Below are 24,495 nucleotides of genomic sequence, written 5' to 3' on the forward strand. Positions count from 1 at the left end.
TTACTCAATTTGCCGGAGATGCGACTGCGTGTGTGGCACCTGAAGCCATTCATACACATCTCACTTTGACAATGCAAACTCATTAGGCCTGAGCGGTGATTGACCGTCCCGCCATTGGATCTGAGAGGAGGCGCCTCGATTAATGACGACCCGCGCGGCCGTCCATTGATTGGGAAGGTAGCGGGCGCTAATCTGTCGGGGGACAAACATAATCATTCGCGGACGCGAGCGAGGATTCTTCCAAAGTGCTTTGGAGTGTTGAAGGGAAAGTTTGTTTGAGGAGCCCCTCAGAGAGTCAAACATAATCATTAAAGCCCAGCTGGTTTGAAGGAGAGTCCTTCCCTGTGTCCATTTCCAAGAAGGAAGCCTTGATGTGACTCGAGTGCACTCAAGAGCCTAGCGAAGAGGAAATGCAAAAACCATGGGAAATTACTTTTAACGAATATGCACATCCTCAACAATCAACCCCAAAAAGACTTCAAAGAAACGTGGACCACTCTTCTGTAATTGTCGAGGTTACAACTTATTTCAGGAGTAATAAGAGCGTCTCTACCTTGATCTGTGGAGTTGAAATTCAAGTTTAAAGCCACAGATTTGAATACATGAACAGCACTTAACTAAAGAGTGTGTCGCAGTGCTACATGTCCCTAATTTGAACGATTAAAACACACCAAACACATTCTGATAATCAACAGATTTGAGTGCTGCCCAAACAGAACATGAGAAAGAATCTCTCCGTTCTTTGTCACCTAACTTGATTCATAATGCAGTGAAGAGCCGGCAGCAGAGAGAAGCCATTTAAAAAGTTATTAGTGTTATTTGAATTTATTTTGTATTGTTTCTCCTCTCGTCACTTCGTCCTTCAGGCTGTGCTCTTGGTGAGATAGCGTTCAAACGGCACAGTGTTGACTCCTAACAATGCCTGACAAAAAGTACATGCTCAACAAGGTGTCACTGCTCCGTCTCTGCAGACTCTTCACAGCGGCTCCTCAGTGAGGACTCAGTCTGCATACTGAGTGTTTCTCTAAAATACTTTCTGCACAGTTATTGACACACATTACAGCTTCTTGTTTGGAAGCAGAGTTATAATATTAACTCTGCAAAAGAGACGGAAAATGAATCTGGATTCATTTTTACAAATACTTTTGATTTTGTGCACCAAGGACTTATGTCGTTTTTCATTTTTAAGCCCTGAAGCATGATGCTCATTTGGGTTTGTGGTGCCACTGATGTCACAAATACAATTTAAAAAACTGAAATGTTTGGACTGTTTGCAACTAGAATTAATCAACTCAAGCAGATTAAAGCAAAACAGAGAAAATGTATCCTCCCTCATTTTGCCTCTACAATGCATTATACACATACTAGTGTTTTTATTGTTGTCAGTTCTCTGAGTGGTCAATGTTTGCTTTAAGTAAAGTCAATAAAAACAATACAATCTATGAAAGAGCACACTAAACAATGTGACATTATTTTGACTTAAATCAAACAATGACAACTGAAGGAAACCTATATTATTATGATGCACTACAGCAATGATTATTATGCATTGAAAAAAATATATACTGTATTAGTAACTATGGGAATTATAATGCTTTATAATGGGCTTCATATACGGGCATCATCGAAGGTGTTACTACAATTTGCAGCTAAAGTATGGATATGTATTTTTAACTGCCTAAAATAAAATCAAAACACTTTTGATATTATGCAATTATTGCAAAAATCAATGAGTGATGTAATCACTTTGCTTCAAAGGTACATTTGTCTGGTAGAAGATGAACATGATGAAGCAACACTGCTTTGAGATTTTCAGAATTATCACTAAAACAAGCATGAGGTATTTTTTAGAGCGTTCAGCGACAGAAATCCTGGGTTACTGTGTATTGATGCTGCTCATTATGGCCACGAGTCATTCAAATATATAAGGCCTTCAGACAGACTGAGTGAAGCTCAGGACTGCTAGGAAAACCTAAACTGCGGCACGTTTCAGAAGTGTGCCATCGCTCCGGCTCAGCAGGAAGCCCTCTGCCTGCTTGTCTTGCTTATGATCAAATATTTACATAGCTGAGGATGATATGATACGCGTTAAATACGCTCGCTCGGAAAACACAATCCTTTGTTCCATGAATAAATGAGTGAGCGAACACGTAAACAGCCCCACTGCTCCTGTATCACATTGTGCTGTAGCCTTTACCCTGGTAAGTTACACGATACGTGTTTACTTTACATAAGTCAAACAAATGTAGGTCTCCCATTAACTGGTGTCTAATCCCTGTGGTTGACAGTGATGTCGTCTTCAGTCCGTATCTTCTGCTTTAATCTGAGAATATCTTCCGTTGCACTTGAGCAGCGGATGCCTTGTTGTTTGTGGTGTGCCAGTTTCTGAGCGGCAGCGGTACTTTAACTGATTATATTCAACAGAGCAATGCTTTTTCATCTGGAATAAAGTGGATTCATAAAGAGCAAAGACTTTACTGGACTCCGTATCATTTAACTGATGCTTTATCGTATTTCTAACCACTTAATATATTTTCCTTTCTGAAGCTGTGAATATCAGATATTTGATCGAGATGCACCTGACTGCATAAGGTGGCAGGTAATTTATTCAGCTACTGGAAAATCCATGAAAGGTATTCAGTATCATAATAATAAAATCAGAAGGTTGCACCTCAGATAGCCTCGACAGCAGACGAGTGTATGGAGATAATACTCTGAACAACAGAGGTGATTGTCATGGATCTTTTTTTTTATTACACTTCAATAATGACGTTCGTTCTAAAAATCGAGGAGGGAAATGATTAATGTAACGGACGGCAATGAAAGAACTCAATTCCCATTTGATTTGCTGGCATCACTTCCAGGAAAAGTTCCACTCTTTCACATTATTTCTTCAAGTGCTTTGATGAAATTATTGCAACAAAATCTATGACGGCAGTTTTAAATCAAGAGCTTTTACTGCGCTTGACTGGAAGGGGAGGAGGGAGCCAAGAACCATACAGCGGCCACAACGAAGCTGAACTGCACCAGGAGTCCTGTTCTCAGCGGCAGAAGAAGAAGTACTCCGGTCTTTTACGCGAGTAAAACCGTGACCGCAAGAAGTATTGTGAGTATTACGTACTGTGTCTTGACACAGACAATGAAAGCGAAGCTGTCCTTCTGATTATCATCAGAAGATCCTGCTGCTGGACAGTTTAATCTACATCAATGCTCCAGATTCTATCTGATCACATGTGTTGTGAAACTGCAAAGTAACCAGTGACAAGTTGTCAGATTAATACAATACAAAGGACTGAGGATTAAACAAATACAGTTTTATATTCAAATAAAGTACCTCAATACTGAAAAGAAGCACAATGTATCTCCGGTAAGAGCTTATGCTCCTTCATGCTTTTACTTCACTACATTTTTAGATTACGGTTTCAGATACAGAACATAAAACTGATAATAACTGATGGATTATTATAGTTTGAACTACCCAGTAGTAGAAAACTGATGTCATTGCCAGTTAATTCGTTACTGTTGCTTTGCCGAACGCCCCGGTGTCTCGATAGACAGGAGGCTTTTTATACCACTGTGAACTTTCAAGGTTTTCTATTCATGACATCCTCAATATTCCTAATAATGTAACAATATAGGTTCATGTTGTGGCCATCAGTTCGAATAGATAGATAAAGCTCCTGTGCGATCATAATGGCAATGGTCTCAAAAAAACACAAAAACAGGCACAAAGGAAGAAGAGTAAATTGAAAAGGAACCGAGGGCAGCGTTGCAATCAATGGCATTTTTCTTAAAGGACTCTCCGTGAGCAGAAGGGGAGGAAGGTTATCCAGCCTGTTGCAAACTAAAATAGGACGAGGAAAAAGAAGAAGAAAAGTGCCAATTCAATACCCTGCCGATGCATAATACATAGAGGGAGAATTGAAAAGAGAAATTGGTTGGCGAGAGATAGAAGGCAGCTTTGTGGTGTGGACATATTTTCTGTGTTGATAAAAAAAAAAAAACGGCAGAGGTTTCTTTTATTGAGTGTGTTTACAGTGTATGGGAGGGTAAAGGAAAGCCAGGCGCTGGATCGGAAAGACAGTCCGCGGTTGGGATTGGCACATACTTTACATCTAATATTGTTGATTGAGCTCACCAGACTTCCTCGATATCCAATTTGATTCAGCGGAGCAGAAAATGTGAGTGATTTATCTCCGTTTAACCTGCTCGACTTTCCAAGATTATATAAACAAACTGACGTCGTTCTTGGCTGGAAAATATTAAGATTGACGCCTTTGCTTAATGAAAATGCTGTAAACATAAATTGCCATTATTAAAGTGTGAACTGGTGTGGGACTGCTGAATTTGGGTTTGGAAAGGGAGTAATTGTCCCGGGTGAGATAGAAAAGTTGGGAGAAAGTTGATTCTGAAAAACCTGCGCCGACGGATTTCAACTCTCTCCGTCGACTTCGTGGCCAAAAAGCTCTGCTGTGTTTCTCCTCTGAAGAGGAAAAGCTGTTTCCCTCCCTTTCTCCCCCGCCCCACACACCTCCCTCTCTCTCTCTCTTTCCCGCGATGCACCGCTGTTCGCTAACAAGAGGGGACAGCCAGTCGAAGTGACCCGCCTTAAGCTCGCCGTTTCTCTTGTTTTCTATTTGAAAAGCAGCACACACTCTCACAGGCCATTTAGCCGGAGCCGTAATGAGAGAAGCAAACACTTGCTCGAGCCACAGCAGCACAAATGGATGTGCTAACGGGCTCGGAGAGGAGACAGCCTTCCTTTGTTTGCTTGTATTTTTCACATGTGGACATTAGGGCTGCAGCGGGAAGTGTACATAATGTTTCTATTCCAGCAATACATGTGTGTCTTTAGCCATGCGTGTTAACGGCGTTGCATGCCGCACTTTTCAAATGTGCCTCCGTTTGCATCCCTGCACACCAGTACGCATGTTAGCCCAAATGGCCTTGAGAGGACTGGGAAATTGAGAAGCTTCCAGGAATTTTTCCTTTCCAGGACATTAAGCAGAAGGCTCCACAAACACACACACACACACGTGTGGACGCTTCTCATGACGCAGAAGCATTACCGCAACATAAGGACGACACAGAGCGAGAGCTGAAAGAGATGTCCGTGTGTGTGTTCTGCTTTATGTGACCGTCTGCGTGTTGGTCTTTCAAATGAGAAACGAGCCAGATTAGCCATGCAGGAGCATTCTGGTGCCACAGGATTGTACTTTTTTATGCTTAGTTAATAAAACGTCATTAAATACTTTAAACCAAATTGAGGTCTTGAGAATCATTTGCTGGACCAACAGATTACAATGATATAAAGTCGCAGCAAATCCTCAAACATGAAAAGCTTGACGTGGTCGTGAGGACCTTTAACCACGACTAAAATCTTTCATGTTGTCAGTTTCTGCTTCCGCAGGTTTTCTGCAAGTTAAACTTCCCCATTGTTACAAGGAGTAACACCCCTGTATGGCATAATGTCCTCTGGGGCTCATGTGGAAGCTTCCTTAAGTTTGAAAAAATAAGCCTGATAAAAGGACACCATAGATTTGCATAATTTGAAATGAAGAACGCACTGTTTTGGATTTTCTATTATATTAGAGACTATGAGCTAGAACAGCTCTGATGCTTTACTATATATATATTTAGTGGTGCTTCCAGACAGCGAGCAGTCTAATCTTTGTTCACTTTGACTTGACCCCTGCAGATAACTGGTGATTTTTAGAGCAGCTACAATGGCGTTTTGCAGCGTTTTTCATACAACTTTTAATGAAAACGCTCCATTCTGGTCTCTCAGATTCAAACGGCATTCAACAGTCATACAGGGAGAAAACCAATGGAGGAGAAGCATTGATTTCCTCCACCGACAACAGCCTCAATTTGTCCAGAAAGCAACGCGGCGATGAGGCCTGCTGCGCTTTGAGGCTCGCTTTATCTCGACTGGTACATCTTGCTCTTTTTTGCTTTTGTTATCGCCAAATGCTATCGCTCTTTCCAGCGGCACGAACAACACACCGCTTAACACAACACGTTCAGAAATGTTCTCCGGGGGCTTTCAGAAGGCATCTAATACCAGCCAGAAAGTAGGCAAGTAAAGGAAAAGTGGATGTGTTAAAAAGGTAAATTACAAGTGAAAGTTTGCTTTCTATCATGCTCTTACCTGTAATGTCAGGTTTCTGTGGCATGAAGAACTGATAGAAGGTGGGCTCTGACAGGCCCTTGACGTTGCGCGCTGTGATTTCCACTTCATATCTTGTGTTCCACTGCAGCGGCTGCAGCATCGCAAAGTCATTGGCTCCTGGCACTAGCTTGGTCATCCACTGCTCCTCTTTATCCTGAGAGGACAGAAAAAAGGGGAGGAAATGTAAAATAAATGCTTCATACTCCTGAATAAATAACAACTTTAACAATCATTTCATTTTTGTCTGCAAGCATCAAAGGAGAGCAGAGGAAGTGTTTTATTCGATGAACAGTTACTGCAATCAGAAACACGGATACCCGCGCCACCTTCAAAGAAGGGGCAACCCTCTGTTTCTCACCAAGTTCACACAAGTCCTCGGATACCTTCCTGTTCCTTTGTGGCTTCAGCCTTTTCTCTTTCTCCCCTTCCTCGGGGTCATTCCTTCCTTCCTTCCTTCCTCTTATTTCATCGTGACATCGATTGCAAACTGAAGAGTGTGGCCAAAAGCCAGATCTACTGTGTGCTCACCATTCTTGCCTCCTTGGCACCATTCACTCCCAGTTTTGAGGACAGAGAAGGCATGCATGTATTTAACATTTGTCTGGATTGTCAGGTGACTATGATGGGTCTGCGTGTGCATATTCAAGTCTAATCTGTCTCCATCCTGCATGCGTGCCCCGTCCACGATGAAGAGGTTGCGTGATCCCTGGTGCCAGACAACGGCGTATGATTACTGGTGTGTGAAGCTCTGGCTTCCTGCTCGGCCTTCAAAAGCCTCGCTGAGACCTCCTGACCCTCTTTTCCACAGCGCGTTCTCATCTGCAGCCGTACTGTTTAGACTCGCTGTCACGTTCTCAATGAGACGGACAAACGCCTGCTTGGACGCATCAAATCCACTTAGTCCTGCGGAGGGTTTTTGTGCGAGTGCCATGTATCCTGCTCCCTGCAGTCGCTCGCCTTATCTTGTATGTTTAAGCTGCTTTTTGCGATTTTACACACAAAATACTGAAGTGGATGAGTGAACTCTGGCAGCTTGTGTGTACTCTTTTAAAACATGGATTAAAAGTGACACAAGGACAGGACATTTGAGATTCTCAAGGCAAACGTTCACTTTTGTTAAACTCACTGGATTCCTATTGTCGCGTTCTCTATCTCTAAAGCTCATTTGGAGCTGTTTGTTTCAAGCTTAAAGAAAATCCATCCTCTAAGTTGGACGGTCCTCATTTTGTTAATGCAGTAAACGGCAGACTTATTTTATTCAGTGTCGGGGAACATTTTGCTCAATGGAACATATTGGGGAATATGAAAATTGTGAGGATCATCAAAGTAACATCTAAACTCAAACTGGTCCCGGGAGTTATGCAGACTCGATGAAGGTGGATTCTGGGAACAGGCCTGATTGTAGTAGCCATGTTTAAAATACTCACAGTCTTGTACTTGACTATATACTCCACGATGGGCATCCCTCCGTCGTCCTGCTTGACCAGCCCCAGCCTGTAGGCCTTGCCCATTCCTCTCTGCCCGTGCACCGCCGGCGGACTTGGCTCTCCTGCGGGAGACACGAGGAGGAGATGCAAAACAATATGTCTTTGTGTGTTTGTTCTGTGTGTGTGTGTGTGTGTGTGTGTGTGTGTGTGTGTGTGTGTGTGTGTGTGTGTTCCCAAGGAGCAGGTGGCAATGTGAGATATGAGATAAGGATGCAGTACAAGGAGAGAGAAGGTTTAAAGCTAAATTAAATTCATATTGCGAGGCAACTCCCACTGGCTGGCTATAACTAATGCTGACTGGAGGTTCTTATTATTCACTGTATTTTGCTAATTGGGTCTTCTTCCTAACATTCATTCTCAGTAGCTGCTGTATAATATTAACGGTGGAAATGCTCTTCTTTGGCCTCGCCTGGATTTACTGCAATCCTGCTGTGCCAGAATGCCAGAATAAATAAAATGCTTGTCATAAAACCCCTGCAGTATATAATTTTTAACGCAGCACTTTTACATCATGACACAAATTTGACAGGATATTTTCCAACCTGCAATAATCTGGATTCATATCACTGAAATACGAGACGGTTGTAACTATTTCAAATACAAGCATGCCAGAGTTTCACAAGATGGCAAATAGGACTCATTTCACTCAGGTGCTGATACTTTCAATATATTCTGCAGCGTGTTTGCATTTCTTTCACATATTGTGTTTCATTTTATGAAATTAGGACACAAATATCTCTCTCGTATTAATCCTCATCAATGTTCATAGCTGTTTTATGTGTGTTTACCGTCACAATTCAGAAAAAAAAATATACATCCTGCTGATCATCAGCATTTGTGAAATGCTGGGATGTGCCAATAATTAGCAATGAACCCAGTCTAAATGCTATAAAGCCATTGTAGAGATGATTAAAAGTGATTATGACCGGAGACATATGTAAGTGGCTGTTAGAATAGTTCTGAGGATCCCTTTCTGGTCACATTGTAGCAAGTTCAGACGCTCTTATTATGAAGAATGTGACAGGAAACGAGCTGCGTGTGTGTGTGTGTGTGTGTGTGTGTGTGTGTGTGTGTGTGTGTGTGTGTGTGTGTGTGGGGGACAGAGGACTTACGGATGGGTATAGTCTGGAAGCTCTCCGTGTGGCTGAACTCTCCTTGACCCTTTCCGTTGACAGCTGCCACTCGAACCTCGTACGTCGTGTTGGGCTCCAGCCCCGTCAGCACCACGGTCGCTGGAGAGAGACAGGACCACAGTTCATGTCACCCGGAGACAAACTATCGCTGCAGTTTGTGAGGACAACAAACGCAGGTCGGTGAAGAAATGGGTTTCGACGTCCAAATCAGCATTTGAATATTTTTTTTTACCCATTTGATTATATATTCATAACCCAAAAAAAGGCCATTACATAAGGAAAAGTAATCCCACATTATTCATGTTGCATCAACTGTATTTACTATGAGTTATTCTCAGACGCATAGCGCTGGTTGTTGTTGTGTGGAGGTGCGGCGCTGTCTGAGGCGCTGAAACAGAGCGGAGGAGATCGATAGACAGACGGTCTTTTATTAAATATGTGTCACTGGCTACACTCTCTGGTCTTGTTTTTTTCATTGGCCTACATATGGACTTGATTTGAAAATGCAAAAAGGATACATTATAATGAAAGACCTGTCATTTGTTGTTCCTCGTTTGTTGTTGCTGTTGGCTAATAATGAATAGAATGAGTATATTAGCAGGATGTCAATACAAGACAGCATTTACACTGTAAACGACCCATTTAGAGTTGCAAATAAATACCTACGGTAATATTAAGAATGCGCTTTAAAAGACAATGTATTCAAAGCATAGATGGATAGATCAACATCACATTATCATTAAGACTATAAGAACCATAGCGACAGTAAAACAGCGTATTCTATTACATTCATACTGTGACTCTTATTGATTATTTAAGAAAACAGGAATTCTCATTATCGCACCACATTACAGATTCCTATTAAAATTCTACCGTCCCGAGAGTCTATTTACATAACCTTCACTACTCACAACGGCAGCAGAGAGCCGGCAGTGTAATGAGCTTGAGTAAAAGTTGTTGTTTTTGTCAGTCTGCACAAATTAAATACTTGAATGGTAATAGGTGCTTTTGCAGTTCTTTAGTCCTGGAACTGAACACAAATTCTGCAATTTGCGGCGGTGCTAGGTTACTTACCAGGCTATAAGCAGACATTTCAATTTGGGCAAAAGCATTCAAATGAAACAAGTCCAGGCATCTCATTATATTGTGTAATGATCTTCTGCTGAGGGTATCTGAAGTGGCCTCTATGATTATATGATGCCACTTACTGCTTTGTAATTAGTCACTATTTTAATATTCCATTTCAAATTGTGAATAACGAGGCAGATTTAGATAAACAGACTTAACAACTTTATTCATCCGGTTCTGCTCTATTCTCTCCCTTTTTTCTTCTTTACTGTTAAAGTGCTACCTGTGGTTTAGTATTCGCCTCACTGCATCTACATATTGTAATTGACTCTGAAATGAGGGATATTAGTGATAAGCCCTTCAGGCTTGTCTGTACTGCTTATCACACAACCGTTAGTCCTCTACCTTCCATTTTCCATCCATCCATCCATCCATCCATCCTTCACCTCATGGTGTACTCTCCAACAGCGGGCTCGGAAATCAATTTGGAGTCGTAAAGCATAAGAAGAGGAGGCGCCCGCTCTCTCAGCAGGCACTCTCCCCACGAGGCGTTCAAGGTCCATCAAGACCCGACAACCTCTCAGGGCCGAGGCTTTGACGGGTCGCATGGCAGATCATGTGATACGCCGTCTACTGGTGTGCGATTGGTGTCGTTCGATCTGATGGGATGCTAATCTGGCATGTTGAGACATGACCTCGCTGGTGAGTGAAGCGGAAGTTTGAGGGGAACTTTTGAACTGTGTGACAAAATATTCCTGTTTCTCAAACCACTGTTTTATTGCTATATAAGGGTCTAAATTTACATGCAGAGTGATTTGGAAAGTCTAAACTTTGTAAATATTGTACCTTTGACAAAAAGGAAACGGAAATCAGGGGCTAAAAAGCAGTAATGTAAAGTGAGAAAAAGAAATATTCACGTGCAAAGGCCTTTAGGTTAATCAGTGAATATGACCCCCACTCACTCTGGATGCTGTGGGACTTGACGTCCCTCCATTCCTGTGAGCCGACCTCCTTGTACTGCACCAGGTAGTAGCTGATGGGCACGCCGCCATGCGAGTCGGGCTTCATGAAGGTGACGGTCGCCAGGCGCTGGGAAACGGCTGAGAGACGCACCGAGTATGGATTTGACGGAACATCTGCAAAGGAAAAACAATGACACGGGTCACAGCATTTGAATTATTTCACATTTTACTTTTGAAATGCTTTGCTACTTCGAGAGATTTGTATTTCAAACCAAACATACGCCTTGACATTTGGACAGTGACAACAGTAAATGCATTTTCTAACTGAAGATGAAGGCACTTTCAATGCGTGTGTGCCTTCTACCTATTACATCACTGTCATCCCCGAAATCAAACTAAATATAGACATTATGGCTATAATACCTAAACCATGAAACAAATTCAACACAATTCCTGTCAGTTTGAGGTGAGGTGAAACTGTAGGACTTATTTTAGCTGCAAACCAACCCACATGCTATTTTTACTTTTTACTTTTACTTTGAAAGCATCAGTACAGAAATTGTTAGTGTTGTTTTACTTACGGTGTAAAGAAGTGATGAGTCCTTGCAGTTTGCATTGGAGATTACCGACTCAAACTTTTACAACTACATGAGTGTGTGTGTGTGTGTGTGTGTGTGTGTTTCCCTGTGTGAGCGTATTTCTGCAAGATTGTGAGTGTGAGAAAAACTTTCAAAACACATTGTTTCCTGCAAGACTACATATTAGGTCAGCCTTTTTGCTCACTACTTTTCTCCTTAGCTTGAGCAATTCAATCTGCACTAAAGATAATTGGACTGCACTACTGTGTATTAGCCGGCGCTACCGTAAATTAGGGGGTACTTCAGTAAATAGCGAGGGGTATGGTAAATCAGCTGGCACTATTTGAGATTAGGCTAGGCGGAATAGGGGTTGGGAGTTGTCGTGGAATTTATCTTCCTGACAATTGCAAATAAAGCTATTACCATTAGTAGAGAGGTAGAGGGTTACAAAGTGGTTGAACAGTTAGAGGCATTGCGAGAGCAGTGATTCAAAAGGTGTGGGATCCCTGACCACACACATTCTGGACTTTAAATGAAGCCACCAATCTCATTAGATCAGGTGAAGGGGCCACACACTCACCCGCCTGGGCCAAAATAAACTCCTGGTATCGAACTCCGATGTTGTTCCTGGCTGTGCAGTTGTAGCGGCCGAAGTCTCTGTCGGACATTGGAGTCACCTGCAGGAACAAAATATCATTCTTACTTATCTCTATTGATAATGTCGAACCATGCAAACAGTTTGGATATTAATCTGCCAGGTTTTGAGTTATTGTTTCCATCCCTGTACAATGGAGGGGGATTGATTTATTTTGTGATGCTCACAGAAGTGAGAAATCACATTTAAAGCTGCACCTATCAATGTTTTCACCATAGCGATGGGTCAAATGACGTCGAGCTATGTGAAAATTGTTGCTTGCTGATCGCAAACTCCGAGAGAAAAATCACTGATGAAGTTTAAGCATCTTTGAGCTCATTGTTTCAGTTTTACAGATGCAACGTAGCTGTGTTGTTTCACTGCCACCACTCTCATGCAGCTAGTTTCCTGATGAACCCACCGTACACTTCCCGCCCAGCACCAAGACAGATACGGCTAGCAGCTAGCGGCTAGCAGGTGAACACAGTGGAGCAGCCGGATATTTCACAAAACAGAGGGAAAAGTGGAGTGAATATTACACTTGGAATGAATGCTAGTGTTGCTCAATATGGTAAACAGTGTATGAACTTTCCTATTATCTGCAATTGCTAGTAAAGTGACAAATAGGCTCCGTTCTGTTGAAAAGATGACATCATTTTGTGGGCAGAATGCTTCTGCTAACCGTAGCCAAAGGCCTTGACAGAAGGCTAAATTATTAGCAACATTTTCTCTCCATCTCTGAAATGCTTCACAGATACTGTAGCTCCCTAGAGCCTCAAATCACAGTTTGTCTCTTTCCTTTGTTTTGCCTCCAGCTAACACTGTGACAAAATCCTGATTCGGCACTAAAAGGTTATTTACAGTCCTGGACTTGTACCCACCTCCAGCACAGACTTGCCGTCCGCGCTGTGCACCCGCGTGTTGGCGGTTCCCTCCGCAGAGATGGTAAAGCGCTCTCTCCTCCACAGCATGGTGGCAGGAGGGTTGGACATCACATCACAGCTTATGTTCACTGGGTTCCCCTCCCACGAGTAGTAGATGGTGTGGTTGGTCAGGAATTTTGGTATATCTGTCCAAAAAAACAGAGATATTATCTCTCACACTTACCTTGTTTAGATGGTAAATCAACTTTTTTTTTTTGCGCTGAAAAGTAACTGCTGGTGTGCCAGGAATGCGTGGCAGCCAATTCAAAACTCAAATCAAAGGTGGAGCTGTGCCGCATGATCAAAGACATAAAATGACTTGCTGAGGCTTAACCCTCAAATTCCTCAAAGAGAGAAGAAAAAAGCATTTTCATGTACGCTTCTCAAACTTCCTCTGCGATGTTTAAAAGAAAAGACTTAAACTTAATTGAAGCCACTGCATGCTGGAGGGGGCATCTCCGTTATGATCATCTCCCCAAGAATAAAAATAAGGGATGCAAACAGAAGCTCATTTGCCCAAGCAAATAGGAAGGGGCAGTAATGGACTATTGCGGTGGCGGATATCTTTCGACCCCGTCAGCCCAGCTCAGTCGGAGAGGCATTATGGTTGTTGTATGCTCGCTTGCAGGATTCCATTAAAGAGATTGATGCCTGGCTCTCTGTCACAGCCGAGGACGCGTTATCCCCCTGCAGCCTGCACTGACTTAGTAAATGAGTTCATTAGTTTGGTGGCAACGGCTGGCTCAGCCCCGCCACACTCACACACACAGCCTTCTGCAGAGAGGGAGTCGAGTCTGCGAGCAAGTCGTCAGCTATGACAGCAACTCTGCTTCGTGGTTGGAGAGCGTGTGCATGCGCGTGAGGCTTTTATTTTTTTATTCTCCACGACGATTTCATTAAACTTTTTTGGAAATGTCAACTTGCAACAATGCAAAACGGGGAATCCATGAACCTTAGAGTCACCTCAGCCAGAGGAGGAGAAAATTGTTTTCCACACGACAACAAAGATGCAATATTTATTTATTTCTTTTAACCTCACTGTCGCTCTGAGTAGATCTGTTTGTCTGCCCTCTCTCTTGTTGTTCCTCTGAGCTTCAAGGTGGAAATAACGCTGCTACCAAAAACAAGCACTTTCCATTGGTCTCCTTCAGGCAACAGAGCCGCTCTCATAATGAACCTAATAATTCCGAGGCCAAAATGGAGATCTTTACTTCAGAGCTCATTAGGCAGGGGATAGCCGGCCCCAAATAACCCCAAACAACCAGCGCTGAGGAATGGGTGCGCTCATGGGGAAGTCGGGGAGCTGTCAGCGGGGGAAAGGGAAAGACGACGCATCCTCTCAGTAATTAACCCCTTCTGAAGGCTACGTGTGTGGTGAGGGGGTGAGTTGTTTATAATAATATAATGATCTTAAGAAAAAAAAACAGCCACAGTGTGAAAAGAATTATTAGAACTAAGCACGGTGAACTTTTGAACTCGGAACAAGACTGCAGGGGGGCACGTGTTTCTTTCTAGGCTGCTGATTCGACTGCTTAAATGTGTGTATGTGTTTCATTAGCACATTAGGGATCTGATAGCACTAATGGAAATGCAGAATGTGGAGGAGGTGTTGGGGTTATGTCAAGTCACCGGGGCCCCAAAAGTAACAGTCTTATTTATTTTGCCCAAAGACAATGTTCCACGTCTAATTGCTTGAACATTTCACCTTGCAATAAATAAAAAGCACTGACATCTACTCACTGCACTTAAAAATGTTGTTTCCTGTGCTGTAAACCAATGCTGCAGTGTGCACTACAAATCTTTTTATTCTGTAAATTATATAAATATGAATATATTAGCCTACAGTAAGGAACGCACTGCTGTCGCAGGTCAAATAATAAAATACAATTACGAAGCCTGGGAAGAGAGAGAAATTCAAGGCTTTCTAAGATTGAAGTCAAAAAACTTCCCAAGAAATACAACTTCCCTTTCTCAAATGTTTTTTTGATTTTCTTTTACCTACAATGGCTCTAATACACCGTTGTAGCAGAGTCATATTATAATTAAAATCATTGATTTGTTCATTAAAAATGAAGTTATTTGTCTTTTTTCCAGAAATAAATCTACATTTTCCTACAATTTCCCGATAGTTCCGATCAGGAACGTCAGATTGTGAGATGCGCAGACGACAGAGTGTGCCGTCTAATTAGCAGGACTAATTGGAAACACCTGTTGCGAGTGTGCGGAGACCTCTAAACACGTTAAACATACTCACACTCAATGTCCAGGAACATGCTCTTCTGATGACCTCCGATCCTGCTCAGGGCCTCGCAGTCAAATCGACCGAGGTCCGTGAGTCTCACGCCGCTGATGGTCAACACCGACTTGCCGTGGCGACCGCGGACTTCGAAGCGTCCGTCCTGACTCTGAGGACGCAAACACACCCGTATGCAGCTTATTGTTATGTTCCTCTGTTAAGCTGTTAAGCAAGAGAAGGTCAGAAATTCTAGCTGTTTGGTGTATTTGTGGTCTTGCATCCCTATAATTTCCACTCAGTTATTGCCCTTAATGAGTGGTTTGATAAAAGACTATTGTAGCACAAGGGAAAGAAGCTATTCAGACAGACGATTATAGTTATTATGTATAATAGGGCAATTTATTTACGATATTACGTTTGCCACATATGTAATTGTGTAAAGCTGGATTGAGATCTGAAGAGGGGATCACAAAGCAAACACCACACAAAGGACTCCAGAAAGGCCGACCCTGTCGCCGAGTCTTTTGCAGAAAGTTTCCCGTCCAACTTTGCACGACTGAATGTCAGCCCCTTGATCCATCCTGACCCCCCTCGCAGGCAACCCTCCCTTTGTCACACGGAGTCGGGGTTAATGCGATAAACTGTCGATTTATTACAAGGTCATTACATCTGTATGAAGACAGATGGTATCAATTTGAAGCAACGGGTCAATTACAGCAGACGAGGCTATCATTCCAGTAATCGACATTCACTCTAATGAGAAAAAAAAAAAAAACACCCCGGCAGCATCCGTGTTGCAGAAACCATACAGCTGTAGCCTCCAGACCGTTACCTAACAGATAACCTTTGTCACCCCAAGAAACTACTTTTCAGAGGCCCTGCCGACGGCGCATTAAAGAGCTGCAGCAGGGTTTGGGTTGTGACTGGATTCACTGCGGAGACTACTTCCAAACAATGCCATTTTTAAATATACATTTAATTCCTATTCAGGCAGAGTAGCCTTTGTAAACCAAAGAGTCCTGCATCAGTTTCAGTAAATCAGAGGATGAATATGATGAACACAAAGGCTTTTTGTTTGCGACAGAGTTTCTTCTTCAATATATATGTGTAATGAAGAAGTTGTCTCGACACTCTCTTTTTCGCAGACGAGGCACCGCCATGAATAGGAAACAGAGTTTTAGTTGAGTTCTTCTTATTATTCATAGAGTCGGAGAGTGCCGTGGGGTATTTTCAATGTAAGTACCGACCAAACGGTACATGGCATACATTAGGGTGGCAATCTACCCTGAGCTCTTGGAGCCTTTGTAGCCAAAAGAAATAAATAAAAAATCATGGGTATTAGTGCTGGCAGGAACATGTCCTGATTGCACTGCTAAGTGATGCTGAAATGGACCAGCTTGTCTAATCTGAGACACAGGTCCGAGTACTGCTGACCTGGACAGGTCTTATGTACATGACTTTAAGCAGTGGACACACACTGCTCAGAGGCTTTGTGGCTGTAAAACAATACACACACCGAGGTGTGTGTACAACTGTTTATCATGATCAGGACCGGTGATTGAAAACATCCACTTTTCCCACTCTGTTGCCTTCTAATTAGTCTAATTAAGTCAACTTGGGTAAACAGCTTAAATAGAGTAAAAATAGAAGTTATTCAGCTCAAGGCCTGAGGGTTAATGCAGGATTGCAATCAAATTAGTATTGTGAGTTTGTTCTTAATAAAGGAATTAGAACTAAAAGAAAACAAAAGCTAAAGCTGAGAGTCCAATCAGGCTCCCAGTAAGCCTATTTAGCAAAGGAATATCCCACAATGCCTTGGGGGGTGTAATACTTGTGGCATCGTACTGTATACACAGGATATGCAATAGTGCTGCAGGAAATCTGTTATATCACTTCTATTTTCATTCCTCAAGAAGGATGGGCAATGCTGCGTTCATGACCCCCAGGAGATACTGTAATTACCAGTTTCCAACTCCTCCATCAACCTTCTCGTCTAACTCTCGGAAAGAGTTACGGGGTCGATGCTCATGCCTGCATGCTGAATATGTTGCAGGAGCTAGTTAGCGTAGCTTAGCATAAATACTGGGAACAGGGGGAAACAGCTAGCCTGGCTCTGCGCAGGAGTAAGTTGTTGCCCTTCTCCTACGTTGTGACCTCCAGAGCGTTGTGTCTGCACATTTTCATGTATGTAAATGCGTGTCTGCGCTCACATCTATTTATGAGCATTTGCATATTTATAAGCAAGTCTTTGGTAAAAAAACAAAAAACAAAAGTGTGTGCACATTCTGCACACCATAGATTTCCACAGTGAATCAATGCACATCCAGACCCTTCTAATGCCCCCCTGCCTCTGCTAATACTCATTATGTGTCTAAGCCTCATGAGCCTCGGCCATGAGCCCCCCCCCCCCCCCCCCTTCTGAATCACACTCTCTTTATGCTGTCGCTCGTAGACTGCTCCGGCATTATCCTGTTCAGAATGGCTTATCGTCGCTACTATCACTGCAATACTACCAAGCGATGAGGTGAAGCAGCTTTTAGGGGCTCGGTTCTGGTCTCTTTGTGCTGCCACTGCACACTTTGCTTGTTTGCCTCGCCAGCTGGGGTCAATGGGATTGGGAGAGTGTGTGTTGAATAGGAATATGCTGAGGAATAGGGAGGAGGGAGCTTCTGAGTCAGGAAATTACTTGCCCCCCCCCCCCCCCCCCCCCGCCTACTGACAGGGTCTGTCTAGAGACAAACTCAGCCCCTAAAGCACAGCCTGTTTGATATGCAGCTCAGCCGAACGACAAGGCAAGCGGCCAGACGGCAACACAACAGCGAGTCACACGCACACCCGTCGACACACAGCACACACGCCTATATCTGCAACTGTAAACGGTAAGTGGTGGAAGGCGACGAAATGTGGAAGTTGAGGGAAAAGAGGAACTGGAGGAGATGAAAGGACAAAGCAGGTGAGCAGAAGGAGGGCAGAAATATGAAACGATATGATATGAACGCCCGTCGCTATCTGATCCATAACGCCGGAAGAAAACGAGAGCGGCTGTGTTGACAATGAACATGTGAAGCTAAATCTCGAATGCAATCTCTCGCGTGGGATTCTGGAGACTTGTTCCTGTGTTGTTTCAGTCCAAATGCTGGAGTATTTTCAGATATTCAAAATGTCAGCTGTAAATGTCAGCGAGGCTGGAAACACACTGTAGTCTAATTCTTGCTTATTCAAACAGTTTGGCGATGGTGCTGAACATGGGGTGTTCATATTTGCACCACAGTGATTAGCGCACCACCTCATCCTCGTGACAACAACAGAATGACATTTCATTTCGGCATTCTGTTTCAAGGCAATGGAAGTCCTCGCCTAAACATTACTTTTTTTTCATTTTTGACTGGACTTTGCGGTTCAGCTTTTGCTGACTTTGTGACCAGGTGTCAAACGAAAAACAAAACAATAATCTCAACGAGTGTGGGAGTCCGATATTGTCAAGGATTTAAAGCGAAACGTCTTTCGAGAAGAGCTTAAATCCACACAAATGCAACTCCAAGCTTGACTTCTGAAAAGGACCAAATAAAAAACCTTCTAAAGCAAAAGATCAAATATGGGCTTTTTGTCGCGAGAGCTGTCACTTCTATGCAGGGAATTGCAGACTTTGAAATATTGCTGCTGAAGTTTTTTTCACTTTGAATCGATCCCTTCTCCAGTTTGTCTCAAATATCTTTATGCACGTTGCAATTTTTGTGGACTTCAAATAGCAAGTTCTGCTTGTTCTCTTCCCCAGGCGAGTGCTCACCCACTGATGTTCACCTGTCAGCTACCTGTGTCCACGCCTAAGCAAAGGTACAGACGTCTAATGTCAGTAGCTCTTCAGCTTTGGCCGTTCTGAATGAACAGAAGGAGGCTACAGTGCGGTTTGCTAACTTTGCTCATAAGCGGAACACTACCACAGGACTGAAACAATAACCCGACTCAAATCCTTCCTCGGCTCATAATTAAATTCCAGGAAGTGCGCCCCATTACGTTCTCTTACCGAGGGTCAAGGTGTTAGTTGGCAAAGAATGAGAAGAATGGAAGCAACATTATGCAGTGAGAAAAAGTAAGCTCTCTGAAGCTAAATGTCTCTCAACAAGAGAGGAGTGTGTGCAGACTGGATATGCAGATTGGAGAGCAAATTGAGAGAGGAACATCCTGCCTTAAACCTAAATGACTGCAGCCATCCATCATGCCTCGTGCTGCTGGAGCCGTGTTTGTCTTTGCGTATGTTTAGGTGTTTTGGTTTGCACTACGCATTTCCATAATTGCATTTGCTGTGGGAAGAGAAGCACTTACTCTCATTTTCGGCTGTGATTTATCAACCCGAGCGATTCGAGCCAATGCACACATTCATTTATCTCCGCGGTGACCTTTTTTTCCCGAGCAAAAGAACGGCTGCCATCTTTGCTTTTTTTTTTTTTTCTCTTCTTCTTCTTCTTCTTCTTCTGTGAAAAGCTTCAGTCCCCTTGCCAGCGAGGCTGTGATGGGGGTGCATATGGTTTTGACATTGATGGCGGCGCGTTCAAGAATAATTACGTTTCCAAGAAAATGTGGCTGCAGCTTATTCAAGTCCTGATTTGTGAGGCGGTCCTTATGGATAAAGTGAAGGATGGCCTCCGAGAGAAAAATACACAACAGTAGCTTAGAGTCTTTTCAATTGCTTTAGTTGGGACGACATAAATGTCTCTTGAGTCAAAGACAGGTAGAAACCACAGAGTAAATTGAAAGTATTAACGTTTGCCCTGAAAACTTCAAGGTTCTTGCTGCTTCTTTGTGCCGAGAGCTAATCAAAATAAATGTGTCTGCTGATTTCCCTTGAGATAATAATCTCAGCAAAGTCGAGAGATTTAAACACGCCCTGTAAAAAAACACGGACCAAGGTGACTGTATTATTTGAGCGTAGCTTTGATATTAAAAGAGCCTTTGAGGGATTGAATGGTATGGCAAAGCAAACGCACCGCATTCTTTCGGTAGGAGCTTTACATTCTGACGCTAAAAGGAAAGACGACAATCAATTATAAGCACTTGAATGCAATCATCTGCCTTTAGACAGGCCTTGAGCAGCACTGCTAGCAATAAATATGCCTACAATTGCAACATTTCATGTATGGCAGGTGGGAATGATTATATCTGCTTTTATTTTTTTAAGAGGACATATACTGTTAATGTCGGCTATTTCTTTTAGCACTCAAGCTCAAACAAATAAAAACGAGACATTTCAATGGTCACCATGAGAGCGAGCACAGAAGAGAAGCAGCTCTCGTGTTCTCCCTTATATTGTCTTTGCTGCATGACCACGTTGCAAAATGAGTTTTAGTCATTTATTAAGCTTTTAACTTCTGAGGGTGTTTTAGGACACCTTTGTTTTGTCAAAACCTTTTTAAAACCTCATTAGTGAACGTCAACGACGACAGATGAAAACAGGGTTGCATTTCAAAGTCATTGGAAGTTGACATTTTGAAAAATGAAGGTTTCCACGAGAAAGAAATGGAATATTCACATTTCACATGATGCAAAAACATTGTCATCATATTATGCAGACGTCGTGGGGAGGATGAGACAACGTGTTTTTGTTTCTCCCACTTTGGATTCATTCAAATACACAAACTTTCAAAGATGCACACAGACCCTGGATGTATTATTGACGAGCCCTCGGGGCAGCTCTGCTTCTTGTCCTCTGCTGTTGGACTGAGGACAAACTGGTCTCTACAGAGACGTACGAGTGGCCGCCGCTAGCTGGTTAGCATGCTCAACTCAGACATCTCTACAACCCAACACATTGAGACATAAGTCAACACTGTAACCTCTTCACATTCTGTTGATAATGGTAATTCTTCGAATGTTTAACTCAATAACAACTCCATGACACATGCATCCAAAAATGTTATGAACCATTGAGCCTTAACGACACCATGTCAGAGTCTGTGTTAGTGTTGGAGTGAAATCAAGTAAATGCCATCTACCTATGTTGGAAAATATGTAGATTTTGAACATATACATTTGTTTTTCTTCTGTCGATAGGCCTTGTGTATTTATTGTAATATATATATCCTATGTGTGTGTATGTAAAGTTATAGCCAACACCCACACAGAGCCAGATGGACTTCCTGGCAGTCTCTACCTTGTCTCCGTCCACGAAGGTCTGGCCGTCGCTGGCTCTCCTCCAGGAAATGTCGGGCAGAGGCTCGCCCTCAGCCACGCAGGAGATCATGGCGGCGCTGCCCTCTACGGCTGTCACGTTTTTCAGCTGGGTGATATGGGGCTGGACTGGAGGCCACAAGAGGACGAAGGGGAGAAGGAAGTGAGTCACAGAAATAAAAATGAGATAAGTGAAGGAGAATAGATTGAAAGACGGGGGGAGGAGGGAGGAGGACTGTGTAAGTAAAAGGGTGAGCGGTGGAGAAACTGTCAAAGATCTAACTCATAAGGGAGGAGAGATGAAGGCTATACCACGGGGGTTTAAACACAGAGCTGATGCATGACTTTGGTACTGACAGTCTAGGCCAAGATCATTTATACACTGCAGTCGCACTCCACAGTTTGGGCGTAGCGGGGAAGCCTGCCCTCTGGCCTATTTTGTGCACATTTCTTGGCCTAGATGACAACACAAGAACTGACTTTGCAAAAGTTTGAATGCAAAAAAAAATCAAATCCCCCTCTCCTTCTGTGTGCGTTCCACCTTTTTTTGTTGAAAAAAGATATCGATTTTTGTCAGGAAGGGTGCCTCTCTGTGGATTTGACGCAGAGCGAGCTCCACGATGAGTGCTGCAAAGCGTGCCGCTGGGACCTGCTCCCGTCTCGCCTCCTCCTGATAAAGCCGGGCCTGAAACCTCATGCATGGCACGGCCACTGAGCACGTCACATGAATCATGGATTGCTTGCCCCCCCCCACACACACACACTGCACTTAAATCCTGAACAGGGTGCTTGCAAAGTAGCACGGCATAAAAAAGGAAAGTGAGTAGTGAACGGGAAATAGTGACTACTGTACTGGAGGCTTTTAACACCGCCCAGGAGGGATCTGCAGAGTGTTTGACAATTTCACATGGCTTCAGCCTGAAGGTGGAGGAGCCATCTCTAGGGAATATGGGAGCTTGTCAAAACACAGGGCCACACAAACGCACACATATTACTATACCTGCAGGGAGCTTCAGAGCATAGATCAATGTTCTCAGAACAGAGCCTTACCTTAGCAGTATATATACACACAGCTGCGTTAGTTAACTAAACCTATTCCCCAATCGTTTTACATTGTTTTAGCTGTACATGCTACCATACCCATTAGCTAAAACCACAGAAATAAATATGAATTATCCTTTAACAATGGACCCAAGTCTCCAACCAAAACAAGTCTACAATTGAGTCGTAAAATCTGGTTTTCCTCAAACAAGTCATTTGCCAATACGAATTTCACTTGTTTCTAGAAACAAATTAGCTCAGAGCAGCAATCTGCCTGATTCTGTTTTGTGTGAAGACAAAAGGACTCGACTGAACTTCTCTCAAGCCATTGGCAGAAGTGTTGCTTGTTTCACTGAAGGACTTGTTAAGATGATGTCTGCAGAGAGGAAGACGGGAGGAGCTCTTAAGTTGATCGTCTACATCTATTAAACCTCGCAGTGCCTTTTGTGTTGGACATAAACACGCATGTAGGCACTTTACCCTCAATAATGCGCATTCAAAGCCGACCCACACCCACCCACCCACCCACACACACACACACACACACACACACACACACACACACACACACACACACACACACACACACACACACACACACACACACACACACACACACACACGGATGAAACTCTTAATAGTTCTGAGAGCGGTCTGAGCCAGTTCCTCACCACTGCCTTATCTGCAGCCGTTTTGCCCCAGATGCCCTTCATCATGCAAATATTAAATGGAAAACGTCTCATTTATCAAGCATGGTGCAAAACCACTCTGCAGGGAACATTATTAATAACGCATTATCTAAAACATTTCAACTCTAAATGGGGACGAACCGAGCAGCATTCGTGTGCTAAAAAGATAAAAATCCAGAATTAATTTGACCTTCCAGGTTTAGGGTATTTTTTACAAAGTTTATTCTTTTCAGCTTGATGCGTAAATTTAAATGAGTTTTTTTAATGACCCAGTCTTATTAAAAACAAGAATATTTGATTCCAGCATTTGTTAACAACTATAATTACACTTTAATGTATTAATTATAATAATTAAATGGCAAATGTTGTCAGTGCTGACACTTTTTGCATAGAAAGGAGGCTCATTCTTACCCTCGCCCTGTGAGAAGCCCATTAATGGTTTCAGTGTTGAGCAGAAAGGGACATAATGACAACTGATGGAGCTTTTTAACACTAGAAATATACATAAATACAGATGTGGGCAGCTCGACTCATTGTTGGCTTGTGAAGGGATAAAGAAAAGAATTAGTGATGCCTACTTGAACACTTCTTGCTGTTTGTGGACCATTAATCTAGTCGCTGCTTTCTTCTGCAGCCAAACAGCATTTCCATTCCTCTATAGCAGTATGTCACGTGACATACAGCTCCTACTGACAGGTATCAGAAAATGTAATATGGTGCTGATGGTATCTGATACCGATACGATGTGTGTATTTGTTGTTTCAGCCGCACAGATAAACAAAGTAAATGTCAGTATAGATTCTCTGCTGTCGTCCCTGATGCCTCCTTTAACTCCTCAAAGCTTAGTGGGTTGAACAGAAAAAGCTACCGTCAGACTCCTCCACTATAAACTGCACATCAAACCGTGCTTTGCATTGGGGTTTTTTTTCCTGCTTCTTCTTGTTCTGCTGAAATATCCCATGAAGAGCAGTGAGCAGTGGGTCATCAACAGAAAGGAGAAACGTTGCCACGAGGTGTTCAGCCAACTTAAATAAGGAAACAGCCTTTAAACGGGATGCTGTGTTTCACACACGACTGACAACAGGTCGCAAAGATGCAAGCAGAGGAGGCTACAGAGAGATGTGTATCTCTGCGATACATTCCTCCCAGTATGGCTGCTGAACGCTGATGACTAATGGAGACTTTACAAAGAAGCACCTTGCTCTTCTAAGAGAACCTGACATTCACTGTTGATGCTTCAGATAGCCGAGAAGTGATCCGCTCTCATAGTGCGTTGTTTAGTGGCGTCCGCTTTTTTCTACTTCTCTGTGGAAACAATGCTAAAGGCCCCCGACAAACAAAAAACTGTCCGAGGAATGCAACGCAGCTATTTCTTATCGTATAAGCGGGGGATTACTTCCTCACGGC

At 43.0% G+C, this 24,495-nt stretch overlaps 1 protein-coding gene across 5 annotated transcripts in view; it reads right to left on the reverse strand.

Annotated features, from left to right (window-relative positions):
* Window positions 1-24,495, reverse strand: part of LOC137878947 (neural cell adhesion molecule 2-like) — a 207,274-nt gene that overhangs the window by 16,241 nt on the left and 166,538 nt on the right. For all 5 annotated transcript variants that reach the window (XM_068719481.1, XM_068719478.1, XM_068719479.1 and 2 more), the window contains exons 8-15: window positions 21,342-21,487; window positions 15,212-15,362; window positions 12,916-13,103; window positions 11,981-12,077; window positions 10,823-10,996; window positions 8,772-8,891; window positions 7,600-7,721; window positions 6,152-6,326 (exon numbers count right to left, since the gene is read on the reverse strand). In XM_068719481.1, the coding sequence (XP_068575582.1) occupies window positions 6,152-6,326; window positions 7,600-7,721; window positions 8,772-8,891; window positions 10,823-10,996; window positions 11,981-12,077; window positions 12,916-13,103; window positions 15,212-15,362; window positions 21,342-21,487 (1,173 nt within the window). The remainder of the gene's footprint in view (window positions 1-6,151; window positions 6,327-7,599; window positions 7,722-8,771; window positions 8,892-10,822; window positions 10,997-11,980; window positions 12,078-12,915; window positions 13,104-15,211; window positions 15,363-21,341; window positions 21,488-24,495) is intronic.

This window comes from Cebidichthys violaceus, unplaced genomic scaffold (assembly GCF_023349555.1).
Source record: "Cebidichthys violaceus isolate CVI_PGR_0920_01 unplaced genomic scaffold, fCebVio1.0.p SCAF_24, whole genome shotgun sequence".
NCBI classification, from domain to species: domain Eukaryota; kingdom Metazoa; phylum Chordata; class Actinopteri; order Perciformes; family Stichaeidae; genus Cebidichthys; species Cebidichthys violaceus.